Source organism: Musa acuminata, chromosome BXJ1-11, assembly GCF_036884655.1.
Source record: "Musa acuminata AAA Group cultivar baxijiao chromosome BXJ1-11, Cavendish_Baxijiao_AAA, whole genome shotgun sequence".
NCBI classification, from domain to species: Eukaryota; Viridiplantae; Streptophyta; class Magnoliopsida; order Zingiberales; family Musaceae; genus Musa; species Musa acuminata.
In genome coordinates this window covers 32,008,988-32,032,104 of record NC_088337.1, presented here as the reverse complement: position 1 = coordinate 32,032,104, position 23,117 = coordinate 32,008,988, and the positions used below count along the sequence as shown (strand labels likewise).

General features: G+C 46.9%; 3 protein-coding genes across 5 annotated transcripts; all 3 read left to right on the top strand.

Moving 5' to 3' along the window:
- Positions 1-1,605: 1,605 nt before the first annotated feature.
- LOC103972291 (laccase-22) lies at positions 1,606-4,304 on the top strand. The gene is made up of 6 exons (XM_009386581.3): positions 1,606-1,756; positions 1,953-2,104; positions 2,324-2,568; positions 2,646-2,780; positions 2,869-3,792; positions 3,881-4,304. Exons 1-6 carry the CDS (start codon positions 1,667-1,669, stop codon positions 4,009-4,011), a joined length of 1,677 nt encoding a protein of 558 aa, XP_009384856.2. The 5' UTR covers positions 1,606-1,666; the 3' UTR covers positions 4,012-4,304.
- A 399-nt stretch (positions 4,305-4,703) lies between these two features.
- Positions 4,704-12,352, top strand: LOC135597732 (uncharacterized). Its single transcript, XM_065091113.1, has 3 exons — positions 4,704-5,150; positions 9,406-11,555; positions 11,876-12,352. The coding sequence occupies exons 2-3, from the start codon at positions 10,060-10,062 to the stop codon at positions 12,120-12,122; spliced, it is 1,743 nt and encodes a 580-aa protein (XP_064947185.1). The 5' UTR covers positions 4,704-5,150; positions 9,406-10,059; the 3' UTR covers positions 12,123-12,352.
- Positions 12,353-17,512: 5,160 nt separating this feature from the next.
- LOC103972288 (auxin transporter-like protein 1) lies at positions 17,513-20,615 on the top strand. 3 transcript variants are annotated; one of them, XM_009386578.3, is made up of 8 exons: positions 17,513-17,867; positions 17,949-18,152; positions 18,248-18,433; positions 18,570-18,682; positions 18,773-18,956; positions 19,081-19,178; positions 19,531-19,996; positions 20,187-20,615. In XM_009386578.3, the coding sequence occupies exons 2-8, from the start codon at positions 17,964-17,966 to the stop codon at positions 20,418-20,420; spliced, it is 1,470 nt and encodes a 489-aa protein (XP_009384853.2). In that variant the 5' UTR covers positions 17,513-17,867; positions 17,949-17,963; the 3' UTR covers positions 20,421-20,615. The 3 variants fall into 3 exon arrangements, with proteins under 3 accessions (XP_009384853.2, XP_009384852.2, XP_009384850.2); XM_009386577.3 differs by having other exon boundaries at positions 17,938-18,152; XM_009386575.3 differs by having other exon boundaries at positions 17,514-17,867; positions 17,930-18,152.
- Positions 20,616-23,117: the final 2,502 nt, after the last annotated feature.

The following is a 23,117-nucleotide window of genomic DNA, read 5'->3' as shown; positions in this document are numbered from 1 at the left end:
TTTTCCCGTAATACCAATTTGTTTCATATTAATCATGTTAAAATTAATATGGTCTCGCTTAACCAATGCCATGGATCATAAATATAGTACCAGATGATGAAGTAACAATTAACATCCCGAGGTGGAGTTAGTGCACGATCCACAACCTATATTGGCACATTTAGCCCTCCGCCTTCCTCATTTTGTTCACTAAAAGCATATCACCCTAACATTGAAAACATTAAAGAGAGATTAATATATCTTCAAAATTAAAGAAAAAAAAATAAATTTTGATATTGATATGGGAGTATATTTTAGATAAAAACAAGATTGAAACCTTACTACATCAACTCTTTCAAACAAAACGATTCAACGTCTTTGTATACCAAAGTGTCTAATAGGTTGATTCACATGATCTTAATCTGTCTCGAGATGATATAATCTAAGAAACCTTGACACATCTCATATCAATTGTATGCTCTCCAATAAAGACATGACACAAGTTTTAAAAGGCTATAATCTCTTAACAAAACGATGTGTCTCGTCCTCTTGTAAATCTCAACCTATAAATTAACTATACCTACCAAATATGTCAAAAAAAAAGCATTAATCATCTCCATTTGTGTTTGTTAATGCATTGCACCAATCGATATGATAGATCTTATGTACATCATTTAATATGATAAAAATATATACTTAATCGGACCTATATTGGATTAAGATAATGTTCATCCAAACCGAGATATGATGTGTGCGGATGAGAGGTTGAATTGAGGGCGTTTATGTAATGTGTTTGCATCCCTGCAAGAAGTGGCTTTAGGACTCCAACATGAGACAAGAGAGAGCCTCTTCTCGTTCCCAAAGAGTATGCTGAAGTTAATACCGTTTAGAAGGGAATTGTTATCATTTTTATGTAGCCGACAAAAGTATTGCCCCATCCATGTCTTGAAAGGTTAGATGTCACTTGCGGATGAGCACTGCCTCGAACGCATGGCAAATCAGCTGACGAGATGACTGTGATTTCACCCCCATTCTCGTGCGTCAAATAGCACGCCACAGCTTCACCTTTTCTTCTTCGCTCAACACGTTTCGAGGTGTACACCATGCGAGTTGACGCTTCCCCTGGTTGCGAAGAAGCTATTATTAATGGCGACAAAGCTTAATCTCCATCTATCATCTCTCTTTAACAGATAGATTGCCCTCCTTACGGGACTTCATATTCCTACGTTCATTTGTGGCATCCTCTCATGGTCATTATACAGGATTACACACGTACTTGGCTGTAGTACTCGACTACTTCCATTGGCAAGAAACCATAAATGACAAGAAGCGTCCTTGGAAAATATTCTGTGTCTATTTGGCAAAAGACCCACTTTTTTGTTCATCTATGAGAGTGTCCGATGGAAAAAGACCTGCCGCTGCGATGAAGTCGATTCCAGAAGTAATATATCTCTGGAGAGAGATGTGTATGTGAACTTTATGTGGGATTCAAGAAATCTAGATGTAGTCTGTGGTTATCCCACCAAAACCTTGTCGATCAAGGCTCCTCCACCTAAAATTAAAAACGACATGGCATCTACAATCCCGAATCCCTTTATAGGCTTGCGTTTGCCTGGTCGTTCCATGCACACAAACCCAACCTTCTCGGTAGAGAGAGAGAGAGAGAGAGAGAGAAAGAAGCAGCAGAATGGAGCCTTGTTCATGGCGGGCTCTCATCTTGGTGTTCTTCCTGCTCCCATTGCTGACCCAGGGAAGGACTCGACACTACAAGTTCAATGTGAGTATGATCTCCTTCTGAACGCGCCGGCATTGATTTCATTCAGGAACAGGACTCGGTTGCGTTTGAGTTGGATTCCGTTCATGGAGACCAAAACAAGCAGTACTTAACCGTATGGACATACAAACGCGTGTTGGTCCATAATCTATCAAACGTATAATCTACATTTATATATGGATGTCCGGCTTCTACGCAGGTGGTGGCTAAGAACTTCACCCGGCTCTGCTCCCCCAAGTCCATCATCACCGTGAACGGCCGATTCCCTGGGCCAACTCTGTACGCGAGAGAAGGCGACACGGTGGTCGTCAAGGTCGCCAACCACGTCCAGGAAAACGTTACCATCCACTGGTGAGCCGTCTCCATCCCTTCCAACGAGCTCTCACCAACTCACTTCACCAAACGCCTGACATGAACTTCCCTTTTTAGCTGCGTTGCGCACCGTTTAAGCAAACCGTACCGACTTTCCTGTCTTCTCCTTCCTCTCTCTCCTTCCTAATGCCGTTGTGTGTTCGACGAAATGCTTCCCGCTTCCTCTCCGTCGAACGCTCTCACTGTTTTTGTTCGCAGGCACGGGGTTAGGCAGCTCACGACGGGCTGGGCTGACGGCCCAGCCTATGTAACGCAGTGTCCGATCCAGCCGGGCCAGAACTACGCGTACAACTTCACCCTCACGGGCCAGCGCGGCACGCTGCTGTGGCACGCCCACATCATGTGGCAGAGAGCTACGGTCCATGGCGCCATCGTCATCCTCCCCAAACGCGGCGTTCCCTATCCCTTCCCCGCGCCTCACAAAGAAGTCGTCCTCATCATGGGTATCGGTTGAACTCTGACTCGGTGCTTCATATTTACGTGATGCAGACGTTAACTTGCTGCTTGAACTTGATCTCAGCGGAGTGGTGGAAATCGGACGTTGAAGCCGTCATAAACGAAGCTCTGCAGTCAGGTTTCGCTCCCAATGTGTCCGATGCCCACACCATCAATGGCCACGCGGGGCCTGTCTCCGGTTGTGCTTCTTCCGCACGAGGTGATATGCGAACCATCGTAGTTTGAACAGATGAATGCATGCCTCGAGGCGTCAAGGTCTGATCATGCTAAACTTTCCGTGTCCGCAGATGGGTTCACGTTGCGAGTGGACCAAGGCAAGACGTATCTGCTCCGGATCATCAACGCGGCACTCAATGACGACCTCTTCTTCAAGGTCGCCGGCCATCTGATGACCGTGGTCGAAGTGGACGCCACCTACACCAAGCCCTTCACGATCGACACCCTGCTCATCGCCCCTGGCCAGACCACCAACGTCCTCCTCACCGCCGACCAAGGCGCCGGCAGATACCTGGTCACCGCCTCCCCCTTCATGGACTCGCCGCTCGTCGCGGTGGATAACAGCACGGGGACGGCCACGGTGCAGTACACCGACGCTGTCTCTACGTCTGCCATCGCCACCACCAAGCTTCCTCCTCGGAACTCCACCTCCTTGGCGTCCCAATTCATCGACTCCCTCCGCAGCCTGAACTCGAAGCAGTATCCTGCGAATGTGCCGTCCACCGTGGATCACTCTCTTCTCTTCACCGTGGGTCTCGGAGTGAACCCGTGCCCCGCCTGTACCAATGGGAGCCGGGTGGTGGCGGCCATGAACAACGTGACCTTCATGATGCCCACGACGGCGCTCCTCCAGGCGCATTACTTCAACATGAGTGGGGTGTTCACCAATGACTTCCCCGGGCAGCCGCTCATAGCCTTCAACTACACGGGTAGTGGCCCCAACAACACGCAGACCATGAACGGCACGAGGCTCTATCGCCTTCCTTATAACGCATCGGTGCAACTCGTTCTCCAGGACACCGGAATCATAGGACCGGAGAGCCACCCCATCCATCTACATGGCTACAACTTCTTCGTGGTCGGAAGGGGCGTCGGCAATTATGACCCCGCAACATCTCCCTCCAAGTTCAATCTCGTCGACCCCATCGAGAGGAACACCATGGCCGTTCCCGCCGCCGGATGGACCGCCATAAGATTCAGGGCGGATAACCCAGGTATTTCACACCATTGCTCCTCCTCTCTTCCTCTCTACTCCGTGAGAACATTGGACACGCTCCATGACCACCGGGTGCGTCGATGCAGGTGTTTGGTTTCTGCACTGTCATTTCGAGGTGCACACGACATGGGGGCTTAAAATGGCGTTCGTCGTGGAAGATGGCAAAGGACCAAACGAGTCCCTTCAGCCACCCCCCAAGGATCTTCCAGCTTGTTAGGCAAGTAGCTTCCGGACGCTCTCTCTCCCCCTCTCTCGTGACCAAGGAAAGCTGCATGTCCCGATGACCACAGCGGCGATTGTCAGGTTCCGAGCGAGAAGGGTTTCTTCTTTTTGTCGTAGTTGTGTTTGCAAGTGTGACTACACGTATGTATGCATCTCTTGCACCTTTGTTATTTTTCTGTGGTAATGTGTGTTAAGTAGTCAATTTGTCTGTGGATCCTCCCACCCTTTTGATTGTACTCCAGACAACTTGTGGAATAATAATTCAAGTGCAACAAAATGGCTTGTGCAGTTTTGCTTCCTCATCTTCTTTGACGCTTTATTTCTGAGCCAACAACGGCTTTGTAATTCTAAACCAAATAATTTATTCGATAAAAATGAATTAAAAAAAGGGTTGTAATCTAATGGATTGGAACAATAAAACTCTATATATATATATATATATATAATACCAACAATATAATTATTTTCATATATAAGTACGATGGTAAAGTTGAAATTCCGGTCATCAATAAGATATATGCGAATCAATCATACTGTTAGTAGTCACAATACATATATTTAGAAATTTCAGCCTCGTTTGAACCCGGTCCAAAAGATCAAGTGGTAGTTAGCCCAGACGGTTTGGTTCAAGATGGAATCGTTCTAAGGATCGTGTGGACCGGGCCATCGTCAGCGAAGTCCATATTTCTCGCTCTCCGTCCCGCCTTTCCTCCCCTTTCGCCTCCATCGTCGCGATCATCGAGTCCTCCGATCCAAGTTGCCGGCGCCTCTGAGACTTGAGTCTGCCTCAGACCCCCTGCTCCGTTGTCGACCTCCTCGTGGATCCTCTTCCCTTCCTTTCTTTCTTTCTTTCTTGTTCTATTTATGCTCGAGTTCCGGATGCATCGCTGGTTTCTCGTTGACAAGGGTTTGATTCATCTAGTCCCCGCTTCCGTTTACTTCTATTTTGGTCTCGCCTCTTTAGCCTTTGTCAGATCTGTCGGTACTAATTGATCCTATGAAACTTGTGATGGATGGATACATGTTTTCTGGTTCGATCTTATGGCTCCAAAGAAATCTAGGGCATTATTAAACTTGACCATGATTAGAAGATGTTGTACTGAATGCCACAGAGAAATGGGAAGCATGAAGAAGGTACCGCAATCACACACGCTTTATGCTCATCTCTTTTGTCTGTGTACTTGTTGTCGTGAAGATTTGCCGGTTGTTTCACGTAAGGCCTAAAAATTTCTTGGTAACAAGGAGGGGGAATGGGGGATCATGCTTTGTAAATACGTAGGCAAGAAATGATTTGTTATGTGTTGAGAAGTAATTGAGATGATTGAGGGCTAGTATCTCGCATTAGGAAAAACGACCATGGAAACAAACTAATCTAGAGACGAACAAAACTTGTGTTGTTGTTCATTGGCTACGAGTGAAGTTTAAGAAGATCTTGATTAAATAGCAAACCCTAGAACTAAAAGGAATTAGCTAAGGAAAATTTTGAAGGACTAAGGATTGGATAATTAAGAGGAACTGGGATCCACAGAAAGAAAAAGTATCTGCATTATCTGCTTGCACTGGTCTCGTAAATGCATGAATATACTTGTTTTAGTGATATAGTCGTCCTTTATCAGGATGGTACAAGTCAATCATGTTCATGAAATTGGAGATACAATCGAGTGGGGGGAATAAACGCCTCTTGAAGCGGTTGAGAAATAGACAATAAAGATATTGTGGTCCGCCACTAATGAACATTATGTAAATCATACAATATACACCACAAAAAGATCACCAAATCGAGTTCAATAGGAACAGTGAGAAAGTACATGATAAGTTGTTACATTGGGTGATATAGCATTGTGAAATTTTCATGTAGCTGACAATTTAGCCAAAGCTTTCATGTCATGGTTTGAGGTATTTTGGTGGCATGTAGTTGGTTTAGCGAAATTTGTTGCGATTATTATTAACTGGTTGAGAACCTCTATATTTAGACTCTTCAATTTATTTCTTCAGCTTGTTCGCATATATGTGTGTCTTTGTTCTTTCCAATTGAAACATAACATCATGGAATTAAAAAAAAAAAACATACCAGGGAATCATTATATTTTTTAGCTCCTTAATATGAAATCCAGGCTACACCTCTGTCCATGCATTTCTTTACTTCTTTTGTTGAAGGTCTGATTAATGGAGCCTATGAAGCTAATACTTAAAACCATCTTTTCTTACTAGTTTCTCTTGGAAACTACTTGCTTGCTGAGTTGAAAAAGAATATTTTACCTGTGGAGGTTGATGGTCCATGTGGGTGGATATCTGCATCATGCTGCTTTCAATACTATGAAAATATATTGATTTATACACCTGACAAATGGGTGCATCTACCAAAGATTATGCAACCAAAAACAGGTGTACCATATTCTTGTATTCCTTTTGTTTACCAATTTGCCTTTTGGTTTATGCTTCGTCAAATTTGAAGATAATGCAGTTTCTTCACTTGTTGCAAACCTGACAGTAATGTGTGTGTGATATCCTTAAGGGTATGGAACAAATTTCATGTTGTACTTTATATTTTTGCTTGGTTTTTTGGCCATAAAATAGCATCTTGATCTAGTAGTAAATTCTATGCAAATTGATACCATATTCACTGTTTGTTAATTCTTAATATGTTTTAAGAAGTACACTTCTGCAGTAACATGAATTTGAAGCAACTTGCTTGCCGTGTCATACACGGTCTTGAGTGTTGATTCTCAGTGCATACATGTGTATCTTTGTAATTTGTTAACAGGGGCCAAAAAGACAGACTGGAAGACATGCATATTAATACATGCATTTTATACGATAAACCAAATATGCATGTGTATAATTTCTAAATATATGTATGTGCATGTGTTTAAGAGTGTTTGCACACTGGAACTACAAAAAATTGTTGCTAGTGGAAAGAAAATAGTTGATTGAAGGAACATGGATTGATAATTTCTTCTAGCAGAATGAATATTATTTAAAATCATGAAGTCTTCTACTTATTGAAGGTATTGAAGAAACCAATATAACTATATGATGTTTGAAATGAGCTGATATCAATTAATACTACTAGTCAACCTAAGAAAAAGTAGTCAGCTGTGTGGTATCAATTGATATCACTACTCAATGGAAACAGGTTTTGATTTTGTTTCCCAGCTGTTAGTTCTGTTCATAATCTTGCATTATGTTACTCGATTAAGCTATTTGTCTTTCCCTTGATTTATTATGTTTTATTTCTTTTCTATGATGAATCTATAGTTATAGACCAACTTTCAGAGCCCAGAGTAGAAAGGAAAAACACTTTGTGCAACTTATAAATTAATTAACAATTGAAGACTTTCTAAATCTGTGCTGTCATGCATTTAATCAGTGGACATGGTTGGTAATTGACTTTGAAAATTAGAGGACTTGTGGTGTAATAGATCCTCTAATTACATTGTTAAGGTAATAAAATTTATTACATCGACAGTGCATGTGGAGTTGATGTATGCCAAAGCAAATTATTATGCTCGGGTCATGTGTAAATTAGCCAAAAGATTTGTCCCCTGACATGTTTTTTTTCTTGGTAGTGCATGTTTCTTTATGTAGAAAATTCATTAGTTAATAGGAAAAATTGAATTTTTGTTCCAGAATAGTAGCTTTTGATATATCCAAATAGTTTGCTTGGATTCCGCTAAATCGACTTGTTTGTCAGTGCCTGCAGTCGATATAGGGTCGATTCCCACACCTTTTTTTATTCATTCTCTTGTACCACAACCTGTGTCTAGGACTAGTGACGAATGTTTATATGCATGTTTCCTGGGTATACATATCACTAGTTGAAGAAACAATTGCTTGTTTGAGCTGGTTCTGTAAGGTTCATGAATTTGTGAAAGGGACGTCCTGGCAGTTTCTTCTGGTGTGGATTGAGACTAGTACTCCTAGTCTTTGGCATTTCATCTAGCCTATTAGATGGAACATTTTAATAGGTGTCACATAGAAGTCAAATTAATTTAGTGTAGATGCTGCAGTTAATAATGTTCAAGTCTTTGGTAGCAGACAAACTGACGGCACTGTTGATGATGGCCATTTTAATTTTGATGTTTTTGTTGGTAACGCCACTCGGAATAACAAATTCCAGGTAAACCACCAATTTGAATGCTTTAAGCTGCGGTGCAGACTTTGTAATACTCCATGACATTGTCCACTTAATAAAGATGAAAACTATTTTTTATGTCACATATAAGGTTGACTACTGGAATTCAGATGTCAAAGAAGCTTATACTTAATTAGATGGTTTGACTGGTTGCTTGATATAAGGTTATATTTTTACAAAGAAACCGATTACTGGAGAAAGAGGGGGGAAATGTTTGCACATAAGTGCTTCAAATCCCAATTTATTAAGCATTTAGTTATTTGAATTTCATTAATACTAACCATAAGGAATAATGCAAAATAATTCATTTTGTCATGGTTAACACTTTAATCTTTTTGATGATGTTATTAGGCTCTTTTTTCCTTGCAGCCATAGTTGCTAACATTTCTGATGATTGTGACAAGAATTTTCTTCTTTATTCCGAACAATAAAGGTAAGTCGACTTTGCACTTGATGATCAAATAACATTCTTATTAACTGAAAGTGGATATGATTGCATCTGCACAAATTTGTTGGAGATGGATATCGGTATTTATATCCTTGTTTAGGTACTCAAAATCTGTTGGACACGAATATCAGTCTGACTTTAGCTCCAGTTAACATTTCATTATTCAAAATATGCTAGGTTAATTCTTTTATTAGTGTAGGAAGCATTATTATTTGATTGATATTTTTATGTTGATTTATTTTATCTTTTTTTTACATGTGCTTTAACGTTTTCTCATCAAAGATGCTCACTTATTCATCTAATTATATGTTCCTACGATATGGAGATTTATATGCATCAAACTATTAATTTGAATATGTATATGTCACATGTCTTGTCAGAATTCATAAACATCCGTGTCTTTTCCAGTGACGTTATTACATTCGAATTTATTGTTTTATCCGTCCTTTAAGGCAATGCCAACTTGTACTGCATCCTTATCTGGACAGTATCAAGATTGGATACTCTAGTGTCAGGTAGTGGGCTGCTGGGTACAAGTGAACCTTGATCTCCATCCTCTCTCTCTCTCTCTCTCTCTCCATTGGGCCATCAGATATTTTTTTTTACCTCATTGGCTGTTGCGCATGAAAACAATATATTGATTGATTCAGCCAAATGTAAAATTTAATAAATGATAAGCAATCCATAGCAGGAAATCATGACAAAAATGGACGGTCGGATTGTGCGCGTTTCTGCGAAAAGTAATCCTTCAATTTGTTGAATATGCTTACTGTATAATCCTTTAAATAACATGACCGTGTTAACAGGTCGACATGCTCCGACGAGTGGGAAGTAGCACGGATGTCGCTTGCAGCCAAATAGCACTTCCTTTTACGAAGCTGCACGGTTGGGAGGGGAACGAAGCAATCGCGTCAACCGCGCATTGAAGTCGGTTCGAAGGCTCGGCTGTGCTGGGAGCGACGCGTGGATCAGGTTCACGTTTTAACCGCGACCCGGGGCACGGCCACGCCACTCACTGTCAACTACCGAACCCCCGTGAAAGGAAATAGACGCGTGTAGCGAGCGGTCGACAGTAGACCAGGGACCGAGGGGGGCATGCAGATCACGTGAGGGGCAAAAAACCGAGCGCAGCCCAGGCCGCGTGCTGTGTGTTCTAGTGGAAAATTTTCTTTTGTTTGTGAATTTGGTGTCTTGAGAAAACAACTTGGTGGTATGTCTATACAGGAGAGAGCCAACAGCTGGCCCTTGACTTGAGGCGGCGCAGGATCTTTAGATATCTCATGCGGTCAAAATGAGCCTCGACTGAAATCGGAGAGCAACTGCACTCTTCTTGTGTGGGAGAGAGGAATTTGGTTGCCAGCCTGCGTCTGTTGTTTCCTATGTAGTTGCCAAATAGGTTCCGTCTGAATTACCATTGGGTGACTCGGGACATTAGGGGTGGAAGGCGAGGGCTGGCGGAGATGGCAGTTCAAACTGCCGAGACGTGCTTCCAATGGTCGCGGATGTCGCGCGCCAACTCCCTGACGCCCTCCCCCGCCGCCTTCCCTGCCGCGGGCCCGTCCCTCGGCTGCAGAAAGCGGCAGGGTTCGGCTGTCCATGTCCGCGATCGCGTCCTCGCCTCGCCCTTCCTCGGGGCCGTCTCTGCCAAGCTGTTGAGGGTCCGTTTGCTGGACATTCGCAGGAGGCGAGGTGAGAAGCGAGCGCTGCGCCGAGCCTTCAGCGGCAGCCTCCAGCGCTTCGAGGCAGAAGGTGACGACTACCAGGAGGAGAACGATGAGCTGTTCATTCAGAAGCCCCAAGAGTTCGCTATTGAACTCCAACAGCAACGAGGTGGTGGCTATGAAGAGGGTATCGAGGAAGCTGCTTTCGTCTCGCCTGCGTCGTCCTCTGATTCGAGCCCTAGTTCTTTTTCTCTGAGCGTGTCGACGAAGCACGAGCCGTTGCGGCTCCCCGTCTGGCCGGAACCGCCGGACTGGCTCGACCAGATCGTACCGGCGATCGTGGAGAAGAACGCGAACAGCGTGGAGCTGCCGCTGTCTCTGCGGATCATAAAGCGGAAGAAGCGGTGGGAGGATGGTTGGTTCCGGGAGGCGAGTGAGTCGCCCTTCTGCTCCGTGAACCGGGCTTTCTCCTCCATGGTGTTCATGATCCGCGAGCTCCAGAGCTACACGCTCCAGATGCGGGAGTTTATCTCCAGCGAGGACCTCCAGGGGATCCTCGCGCGGGTCCAGCGAGAGATGAACTCTTCCTTCGTCTGGCTCTTCCAGCAGATCTTCTCCTGCACTCCGACCCTGATGGTCTCGGTCATGCTCCTCCTTGCCAACTTCACCGTCTACTCCATGGGCCACCTCGACGCCGCCGCCATGGCTGCGCCCAATCCACCGGCACAGTCACTAGTCGAGACGACAGTCGTGGTGGAAGATCGTCGTCACCTGAACCATCACGATCGCTCCTCCATCAAGACGTTCTCTTCGATCGGGAGGACCGCTTCCATCGGAGGGAGCGGCCCGGGCGGCGGTGGGAAGGCGAAGCCGGTCTCGGGGGCCACGGGCGATGGGCGGTCGGATGACGAGCGCTTCTCGTATCGGACGAGTTTCGCCGACGGCACTTCAACGGCTCCAAGGGTGGTGGACATCGAGGAGAGTGGAGAAGGAAGAAGGGGTGATGGCGCGTTGGTGGCGGCGCCGAGGGCGGAAGAGGAGGTGAGGGTTTGGAGAGGAATACTGGAGGAGGTGTCGAGGTTACAAGCGAGCACGAGGGACGAGGCGCTCATGGACCAGGAGACGCTGTGGCGGCTCGTGTCGCCCGTCACGGCCGAGCCGGAGCCCGACGACTACTCGGAATACTTGCGGACCGAGATTATGTACCAGCAGACCCTGTCGCAGGACCCGGAGAACGCTCTCCTGGTTGCCAACTTTGCTCAGTTCCTCTACCTGGTGCTCCACGATCACGACAGGTAACCTGATTAGTTCCTCAACGTACATACACTACCTCTGTTTTTCCCGCTCGGAAGCTATTCGTCGAATTGCATCAGAGAGTAGCCAAAGCAGTAGTAGTAGTAGTCTTAAATGTTTGATAAGTCCGAAATCATTTTACTCAGAATAGGCAGCATCGTTGCAGAATCTTCTATTGATTCTGCTTCTTTTCCCGTGACACCCAGCCCTGTTGATGTGTAGAATCATCAGTGCAGAATCTTCTGTTGTGGGACGGTGGAGTAATCGATAGCTAGAGTGCCGGAATGAAGAGGACTAAAACTGGTTTCTGGACATGTGACAGGGCGGAATACTACTTCAAGAGAGCGGCGGGGTTGGAGCCGGCCGACGCGGAGGCATTGAGTCAGTACGCGAGCTTCCTGTGGCTGGCGAGGAAGGACATGGCGGCCGCGGAGGAAACCTACTTGCAAGCCATCGCTGCGGATCCCAGCAACCCCTTCCACACCGCCAACTACGCCCATTTCCTGTGGAGCACGGGCGCTGAGGACACCTGCTATCCTTTGGACACCGACGACGCATGGCAACAGTGACATCAACCCATACCAAGAAACAAACGACGCACTGCTGTCTCGACGTGTAGTGTCTGTGTATATATATACATACAGTTTGGCGCATTGCATTAAATAAGCTGATGATATATATGTTCGATAGATCGATCAAATTTTCATCTCGATGTATAGCGAGTGTGTATATGTACATATATTTTGGCGCATTGCATTAAATAAGATGACGATTTAATCGAATGACAAATTGGGTAGAATTCTTTTTCCTCGTCTGTTCAGCATCGTTTTCTTGCGATCAGGAGCAGGAAATTGGTGGCCTGCCTTTGTGATCTATTCGACGGTGATGTGTTCCTCCTCCTTGACCTGTGGACAATTTCCATCATGATTAAGCCACTGCAAATTGTTATCGGCAGAAAGGGAAGCTTGGATCTGGCATTACTGTCATCTCTCTCAATGCTGACAGTGCCCAGTGTGTGTGTGTGGACTCGGGCACTGCTTGGTGAAACTATCCATAGGAACGCAGCTGATTGCGTCCTGCCACGGTGAACCACCTTAGTGGAATTCCATATGGATATGGAACTCCATCGCCGACCATCGAATGATCCGACTCCAACTTCATGAAACCGAGGCGGCTACTTGAAATTTAAGAGGGCTTCGATGTGGGTCTTGTTGGGGCACATAGATATTATGATGTCCATGGGCCTCTTATGAGGCCCGACTCATCTCAGTATTATCACTGCCCAATGCTTGGCTCCTACATCCGTGTTTCATATTCATTATAGTTTTGGATTTCCAGAACTAGATTGCTCCAAGGATAGTGGATTAAGAACATTAAGGTTTGATGTTCTATATACTATCTTATGATTTCGGTGATAGGAGGTGGTGCTAAGAGAAAAATACTTTTTAAGATTCTTCGGGTGGTTGATCTAGAGAGGATGGACAAGCGGTTCATTTCTAATTTGAGTTCATATTTATACTTTTTTTATTATTATCATAGTAAAAATAATTATCCTTTCATTTTCATTATCGGTGAGGAGTGTTGAATCTTGTAAATTATGCGTTCATTATTTTCTTTGGATTTTAAGGACTATTGTATCGTCTAAAATAATATGAAATGGATGGTGCGTACCAATTTAGGCTAGGCATGGATGAGTATGTGAATCATCCCGTTTCAAAAGGTTTAAATCAACTCAAAAAGTGTTGAGCTCGATACAACGTAGTATTTATTTCTTTAATAATAAAAAAAAATCTAAAATATTGAATTAAGAATTAGAGTAGTCGCTGCCCTCTTTACCACCACCGCTGTTGTTGTTTGACTGCTATCGTTGTCGTTACTATTAGACACACTATCGTCGTCTTTCTTTTCTTCACGTTCCTCTATTGTCCCTTTTAGAAGGGTTATTATTGAGCAGAGCAATCTACGTGTGCTTCCACAGTAATGTCATACATAATAATGATAGGCTTTAGCAAAAGAACTACCTACACCGAATTCGGATTCCTTGAGCCAATCATAGAACAACTCACTGGCCGCAGAACCACTACAGATTGGGACAAGAAGAATTACACGGGAGATTAGGCAAATAGGCCATAAACTAATCCTCCTCTTTCGGATTCCTTGCCTTTCTTTTCTTTTCAGTGGTCCGGGAATCCAGATGAGTGCCGGAGTGGAGTGACATGGAAATGGGAGTGATGGGTACGAGACATGAATGTCTTGACCGATGACCGACGAAGCTCGACTGGGCTCATTCAGATGGATGACGACGACGACTTGGAATTAAAGAATAATGGTAGGAGGCAGAGAGCAGTCGGTCTAATGGTTATGAACATTAAGAATAGAATGCCGATTGGATGAACATTGAACGCGAGTGCTTTCTTTGACCGATGTCCCGTTTCCGTGTTCTTCGTGCTTGTTTTCCCCACCCAGCGTATAGTCGTCGATATGACTGATCAAATCCGCCCAATGTTCGAGTAAGTCGCACTTGTTAGGATGGAGAAGCACTCCATGTTTTCCTCGTATATTGGGTATTTGGCTGGACCACTTCATCTGGTTCTTGCATGTTGCATGCATCATTTTGGTTTTGGCTGGAGCAGATGTAGATGATGATCAATGGCTTGACCCCAGCAGCTTCGGCTACAACAGTGAAACGGACCATCTGCGGCCACTAAAAGCTTATGGTGGGCACGTATCCTTGTCGCCCATGAACAGATGGCGAGGACGAGGACGAGGACGACCTCTCTCTGTTGCCTCCTCTCGTCACTACCTTCTCCGGATTGATCCACATAGAGGCTAAATGAGGTTGCTTGCGAGGAGGCCGATGACCTCGCCAGCATCCGTCCACTGGTGCTGTGCGCATGAGTCGTATTGTGGCACCAGACTCGAAATGTAGAGTGGGTTTCTTTCCCTGCTGGCTCCATCGATCGATCGATGATCTACACAGGCTAAGCATTTATTGTCGCTTGTACTGCTCTTCTCCCTCGTTCTCAAGGGGGCCATAAACACGCATTCTTCTTGTTCAGCTCCGAGTCTATAGCTAGCTAGCATGGGACATCTTCACAACGTAGCTTCGAAATTAGATTCATCGGAAGACAAGAAGGAAATGTGGAGATCAACGAAGAAGGAAGATCCCCCCCCCCCCCCACCATCCGTACACTATAAACAATGCATAGGTGGTGGCCATCGACCGCGTTCCACGTCCACGACCACGGCCAGTACAGTACTGGTGAAGAGCTCAAGTAGTAGGCACAGCTGTAAGAGCTCGATACAGACGAAGGCCATTAATATTAACTTGTTATTATGCGAATGAGCTTGCGGTTTAGTGCCTTCCTCGCATCCCCATACGACCACTGTCGAGAACAGTGTTTCCCTTTGGTGCTTTCTCAGGGTGGTGTTCATGTTCAGAGTCTGCAGATTTCAACTACAGTACTGCCCACCTCTCCCCCATACTCTTCTGCTGTTGTTGTTGTTGTTGTTGTTGTATAACATGATAACATCAATCAACAAAAAGACATTATGATAATTACACTAATTCGATTCGATTTTAGTTTACTTCTCACGTCAATCCTAATTTCATCATTGACATAATGCCCCTCTTAAACATATAATAATAATAATTTAAGTTAAAGTTAATTAAGTATTTTTTTTTGTTATATTATAAAATTAGATCGGTTTGTATAACCTATCGAAAATTGGTTCATTTCAATTTTTCAACCCTTCGGATCTAATAATTGAATTACATCGATTAAATTACTATTTATCGTAAGTAAGTGAGAGTACGATGACTCACGAGGAATTATTCATTTTAGATAATCCTTTTTTCACGATAGAAAGGAATAGTTATGCTTATAAGTCAAGGTCTCATTGACCCTCCTACTAGTACTAATTGATAAGTTATTAGTTTTGGATGAATTCATAAGGAATTATTGGTTTTATATGAGTTCGTATGATTTTGTTATTTGAACGAGCCGACACCTCAATATCACAACTAAATCAAACCAATTGTTATCACGTCTTAGATTCTTCGTACGAGCAACACATAATTACTCTCTATAATCATTGTCGATATCGAAAGTAATGATCTTCAGAATCAACTATAAAAGGATTTCTGACGAACATTCCCACCGATATCAAATAAAAAAAATCAGATGGGACACAAATTTTATAGGTTTGATGCTTTCATGATCAAATAAAAATAAATTTCAGCTAAAATTAAACAAAGGCTTCACCACAAAATGAACGAACATAGCGAGCGACAAAAAAATACGATACATACCCTTCACAGCTTCGTCTCCTCAAGTCATGTGATCGATCTTGCAAATGCTAATAGTCAATCCTCCTCAGAGACTTTTGATACTGCGACAGAAAAGACACGCTTTAGCATCAACATCAAGTTGCCATGCACATGCCTTTGTCGACGACCGGGACTTGCTACATAATTGTCATCACTCTTCGAACGATGCCATCGATGTGTCTTTACCTCCTAATTAAAGTCTCTCCCACCTCCCTAAATAGCTATTGCAGGCAGTAATGGCCTCACGTCTCCAATCACCGAGCAAGTATGTGTAAGAAAAGACAAGTTAATGGGGGCCATGACACCGTCGGGTGAGTCAAAAAGGAAGAAAGAAAGGAGATGTGCGAGTGCCGCTTTGCTCGGAGCCGAAGGATAACGTGGTGTGGTACTCTTGTTGTGGTGTGTTGTGGCTGTATTATTATTAACAATAGAAAATGATCTATAAGCTGCTTTCATCCAAGAAAACAAAGGTTACAACAGTCTCCAATTAGGGAGAAGGACAGTCGGTCAATTGTTCCCGTTCGATCCGTCGAATCAATTCATTTGATCCTACTCTCTTTTATGTCCTCGGTAGTAACTTTTGATTACAATACAAACAAATCACAACACCCGCTGATGAAATATTAATGCTTGAATTTGGTTCCAAAAATACCTCATTTAATGAATAATAATAATAATAAAAAAATTAAAATATCTTACAACAATGTCACTCTCTTTTCGAAGTAGTTAGGATGTATGTTGGTGCAATAAGCTCATAATTAAAACGATAATAAAATGATGATACCTTAATCATTGGCGTTAGAAGTACGATAACTTCAGAATGATATCGGCTAAGAGAAGGTATCTCTTAACATCACATGAGATATTGAGGGGCTTAAAATAGATTAAAAAAACCCGCATATTTGCTTAAATATAAATCCTTCTCTCTTTCCTTTTGTTTACAACCTTGCAATGTTATAGAATATTCTTTGATTCGAGTATAGAGGGTTTTCGACCAATCATATGCGTCTCTTCTATCTGTCTTGTAGATAGTATCACCTATCTTGAATGGAGCTAAGATCATCTCATACTCCGTGTTTCATTTATTTCTTTCGCAATATCGTTGATCGATCTAAGCCTGACTAAATCTATGCCAACAAGTGTTATGATAAGATGCTTAGCCTAAAAAAAACTAGCAAAAATGATAAAAGGAGAGAAAAATAAACCTTTAAGATAATTATTAATGATAATAAAATTTATTATTACAATAAAGAGCTTATTTGAAGAGTTATCTCCATGATCATAGGAGCTCATACAATAAAGAATAGATCAAGAAAAAATAATCTAAAGGTGATCACGACGAGGGCATGACGATACCAATGAACAAAAGCATGATAGACGGACGATGACCATCGCGACATAACAAATGTGATATCATCTTTTAGAAAATAAATGATGCTACGTGAGAATAAAACAAAAAAATCTAAAATTATATATATATATATATATATATATATATATGTGTGTGTGTGTGTGTGTGTGTAAAAGATCAAAATGGTCAAATGAAAGAAGAAGCTCAAACACCTAATATTCTTCGTTTCCTACCCTTTGAGATATTAAATAGTGGAGTCGTCAATCAAGCGAACAGTTGAGAGAGAGAGAGAGAGAGAGAGAGAGAGATGATTGCAGCCTAAGAAACGTTGGGACAGAGGAAGCCGAGTCGCACCGCTGCTGACCATAAAGGGTGGAGGGAGAGTGCTGGATCCTGCCATCAAATACCATTTGTTTCTCCTCCTCCCCTTTCCCTATTCCCTTTGCTTCCCGCAGCGGAATCAAACCCAAAAACCATGAGCTCCATCTGATACCATGATGACGAGAACCAGAGGACACGAGTAATTTCCAGTACGTTTCAGCTAAAGAGCTGACAACACCACCCGGACTCACCTCCTCACCTCCTCCCCGTACTCGACCCACCATTTGGTCTCTCTGCTTCAGTTGAATTAAGGTACTTCAGTTTGATTCCTTGTTTTTTCGATTGCTGTCCTGCAAAACTGTCACTCGAAGCAGATTCGAAGGTTTTCTGCAGCGATCACTGTCAAGGATGCTCCCGCCGAAGCAAGCTGAGGAAGCAGCCATCCCGGCGACTGACATTGCTACCTTCAGCAATGAGACGGCGCAAGGTGGCGACAAGGAGCGGGGCGGCGAGACAGCCTCCGTGTTCAGCATGAAGAGCCTCCTCTGGCACGGCGGCTCCGCCTGGGACGCCTGGTTCAGCTGCGCCTCCAATCAAGTACTTCATACCCACACTGATCACAAACTGACGAAGATTCCATTTGTTTCTTCCGTTCTCTCTCTGCTGACGAGTGGAGCTGGTGTCAATTGCAGGTGGCGCAGGTGCTGTTGACGCTGCCCTACTCGTTCTCGCAGCTGGGGATGCTGTCCGGGGTGATCCTGCAGATGTTCTATGGCTTCCTCGGAAGCTGGACGGCGTACCTCATCAGCGTCCTCTACATCGAGTACCGCGCCCGAAAGGAGAAGGAAAACGTCAGCTTCAAGAATCACGTCATCCAGGTCCGGTCCCCCCTTGCCTCTCCCGTTCCTTCTCTCTCACTCCTCTCCGACCACTTCCCTCGTCAAGATTCCAAGTCGACAAACCCCTCGGTTCCTCTTCCTGCTACTGACTAAGAGGAGTGCTTATTTGTGACAGTGGTTCGAGGTGCTGGATGGGCTGCTGGGGCCATACTGGAAGGCCGCCGGCCTCGCCTTCAACTGCACCTTCCTCCTCTTCGGCTCCGTCATTCAGCTCATAGCCTGTGCCAGGTATCTTTTTCCCCCTCTTTCGGGTCGAGATGCGTCGCTAGGTCATACACGCATGAAAGCTTTGCTTGATCGGTGTCGGTGATGGAGCAGCAACATATACTACATCAACGACCGGTTGGACAAGAGGACGTGGACGTACATATTCGGCGCCTGCTGCGCCACGACGGTGTTCATACCTTCCTTCCACAACTACAGGATATGGTCCTTCCTCGGCCTCGGCATGACCACCTACACCGCCTGGTACCTCACCATTGCCGCCGCCGTCCACGGCCAGGTAACGTCATCCACAACGAGAACAGTAGCGTAGGATCTGATTGGTGGCTGATTTGATTGCCCACTTAATTAAGCTCACAGAAGGAATGATGACGATGATGCTCTGTTCCGGATGGATGATGCAGGTGGAAGGGGTGACGCACTCGGGTCCAACGCAGCTAGTGCTCTACTTCACCGGCGCAACCAACATTCTCTACACCTTCGGCGGCCACGCCGTGACCGTGTGAGTGCTCGCTTTCCTCCATCGGCCCCATCTTGCTCCGATGATTCATCACTCTTACCTTAGGCGGCTGTAATTAGCAGCAGAACTCGTCAGATGCAAGTTTCGATCATCCTTTACCTCCGGAGTCGGAGTCCACAAGTCTCTATCGCAGAAGGAAGGCGTCGCAGTGGGAATCTGAACTTTCAAGTCTGCCGGGTGGTGATCGACCAGAGAAAGGAACTACCTGGGAATTAGATAACGTAATTTAGAAGGAAAACAGAGGACCACCGAAGAATTTGATCTGATTACAGGAACATGCATTGCTCATGCTATCCCTCAATTTATTTACTCTGTAACTCCTCCATCTCTGCAGGGAGATCATGCACGCGATGTGGAAACCGCACAAGTTCAAGCACATCTACCTGCTGGCCACGGTGTACGTGTTCACCCTGACGCTGCCATCGGCGGCCGCCACCTACTGGGCCTTCGGCGACCAGCTTCTGACGCACTCCAACGCCTTCTCGCTGCTGCCCAAGTCGAGGTGGAGGGACGCCGCCGTCATCCTGATGCTGATCCACCAGTTCATCACCTTCGGCTTCGCCTGCACCCCGCTGTACTACGTGTGGGAGAAGGTGATCGGAATGCATGACGCCAAGAGCGTCTGCCTGCGCGCCCTCGCCCGGCTTCCCGTCGTCATCCCCATCTGGTTCCTGGCCATCATCTTCCCCTTCTTTGGCCCCATCAACTCCGCGGTGGGCGCTCTCCTCGTCAGCTTCACCGTGTACATTATTCCCGCTCTGGCACATATGCTCACCTACCGGACACCATCTGCACGACAGGTACCCGTCCTTCTTACCCTGCCTGCCCTCAGTTGTTCTACGTGGTTAAGATGAACCGTCCAAGGATACCAGTCCACTCATCTGGTCCTTCATCGACATGGATGGAGACATGACGACGATCCGCGGTTGCTTTCCGTCATCTTAACCTCGCCTAATAAGACAGATCTAAATCTCCTCCTAAACCCTGCAGAATGCTGCGGAGAAGCCCCCATTCTTCTTGCCGAGCTGGACGGGAATGTACATGGTGAACGCCTTGGTGGTGGGATGGGTGCTCGTCGTCGGCTTCGGACTCGGCGGATGGGCCAGCATGACCAACTTCGTCAGGCAAGTCGACACCTTTGGGCTCTTCGCCAAGTGCTACCAGTGCCCCAACCCCCATCCTCCTCCCCCTGCCCTTCCGCCACAGCAGCGTCGCCAGCTTTGAACTGATGCACCTCTACTTAGTTCTCCGTTTCACCGGAAACATAGGAAGGAATGCTTGGACGAGAGGCTGTGCTGAATGCTTTGTCCTGCGTTTCTATTCTTTTGGCACTACACGATGGTTTCCTCCCATGTTGTAACTTCTTCTGTCTGGTTGTTCAACGTTAAATTGCAGGAATAATCGTGTTGCAGGAATATATATATATATATATATATATATATATATATATATATATATATATATATATATATATATATATATATATATATATACATATCCATTTCTTTCTGAATACGAGCCACATAAATGTAGAGCTGTCATCCTCCTCCCATGATGATTCATTCCTTCTCTGCTCCAATCGGTGGTGGGCTAAAACCATTAACAGTTGAAATCTTTATGATACATCAGACAATGGAGGGTAGAAATTGTTAGTGTAAACACCTTTTTTTAGTTAGTATAAACACCATTTATTTCTTAGCCGTGACCCGGGAGGTCCTCTCGGCTCGTTCAGGGGTCCGAATGGCGGGGATCTTCCTGGGGCGGTACTCGTCTCCACCGGGATGGTTGGGTGCGGCCTCGGACTCGGGGCGATGCGGCGACTCTTCCCGAGCGGGGATCGCCGGCACGTCCTGGGCGGGAGACCTCGGCTTGATACCTGCACAATGGTCGGGTTCGCTCGACCCGACCCCTCCAACGGTCAAGTTAGAGAGATGCGATGGCGGTTGTTCGGGGAATTCAGCCCCTTACCTCTCCCTTCTGGCTTGGGGACGTTTATATGGGAACTCGGCATCCTCGGCTGCGCCATCCCGTCGGTCGGGGCCGTATCTCTGATGGCGTCCGACATCGCTGAGGACGTTGCGTATGGGAACGGGGGATCGCAGGGTATGGGCGAGCTTCAACCGCTACCCACTTCTGTCTCGTCCTACTGTGCTGGGTCAACTGAAGGGGCTGCGGGCTCCGTGAGGCTAACGTCCGGACGCAGACTGTTGCCCTCGTTGCTCTCCCTGGGGCGCCGCGCCTGTCCACGTGCGGGGGAAGTCGCCGAGGGTGGGGTTTACCATTTTTTGCCATATCATATCCCCCCCCCCAAAGGAAGCCATGACTCGGCATCGGACGGTGGGGATTCGAGGCATGGCTTTTGATCGGTAAGCGACGGTTCTTTTCGTGGGTCGCGATTGGGACTCATGTTCGGGGCGAGCAGGGCGCGCTGCGTAGGTGCTTTGGTCGGGGAGCACGTCTCGGGCGGGCTGGCCGCGCCGAGGAGGTGGTCTCGGGAGACATGCGGCTGAGGAGCACGTCCCGGGCGGGCTGGCCGCGCCGAGGAGGTGGTCTCGGGGAGCATGCGGCCGAGGAGCACGTCTCGGGCGGGCGGGCCGCGCCGAGGAGGTGGTCTCGGGGAGCATGCGGCCGAGGAGCACGTCTCGGGCGGGCTGGCCGCGCCGAGGAGGTGGTCTCGGGAAACATGTGGCCGAGGAGCACGTCTCGGGCGGGCTGGCCGCGCCGAGGAGGTGGTCTCGGGGAGCATGCGGCCGAGGAGCACGTCTCGGGCGGGCTGGCCGCGCCTAGGAGGTGGTCTCGGGGAGCATGTGGCCGAGGAGCACGTCTCGGGCGGGCTGGCCGCGCCGAGGAGGTGGTCTCGGGAAACATGTGGCCGAGGAGCACGTCTCGGGCGGGCTGGCCGCGCCGAGGAGGTGGTCTCGGGGAGCATGCGGCCGAGGAGCACGTCTCGGGCGGGCTGGCCGCGCCGAGGAGGTGGTCTCGGGGAGCATGCGGCCGAGGAGCACGTCTCGGGCGGGCTGGCCGCGCCGAGGAGGTGGTCTCGGGAAACATGTGGCCGAGGAGCACGTCTCGGGCGGGCTGGCCGCGCCGAGGAGGTGGTCTCGGGGAGCATGCGGCCGAGGAGCACGTCTCGGGCGGGCTGGCTGCGCCGAGGAGGTGGTCTCGGGGAGCATGCGGCCGAGGAGCATGTCTCGGGCGGGCTGGCCGCGCCGAGGAGGTGGTCTCGGGAAACATGTGGCCGAGGAGCACGTCTCGGGCGGGCTGGCCGCGCCGAGGAGGTGGTCTCGGGGAGCATGTGGCAAGATCGTCGTTCTTTTTAGGCGTTGAGAAGTCGTAGTGGCCGTTCTCCACGTTGTTTCTTGCAGCGGCTTTGGGTCCGCATTTATGATGGGGTGTCCGTTGGTCTTCCCTGATGCGAGCGGGTGTGCGGATGAGCTGTCGGCCGCTAGGGGGAGACGAAGGGACGTCTCTTTCGGCGGGTTTTTCCTTACATAAATGGCGTATCCTGCCCGTTTTATGACTTCTGCTGCTGAGTCTTGGGCCTCGTCGTTTCTTTCTGCCATCACTCCTTCTCCTCTCCCACGCTACCATCCCACAGTCGCTCCCTCGTCGTCTCTCTTGTTCGTTCCAAAAGCCGGTAAGGAATGTCCTTCTCGCCTGTCTCTTCGCCTTCATCCCTCGACAGAGTCCGGGAGAGCATGCCTCCGTCTTCCCCGGATGAGGAGGCGGCGCGAGCCCTTGAGGCGCTAATGTGGCCGCACGACCTCGACTCGGTGGTGAGCGGGTCGTCGCTGGAAAAGCTCCGGGAGCGTTATTACATCCCGGAGGAGTTTGTTCTGGTTGCCCCTGATCCGGGGCAGCGGTCATATGACCCGATCCCCCGAGGTTTTGCGCTGACCCAAGATGCCCTAGAGGCTGGGT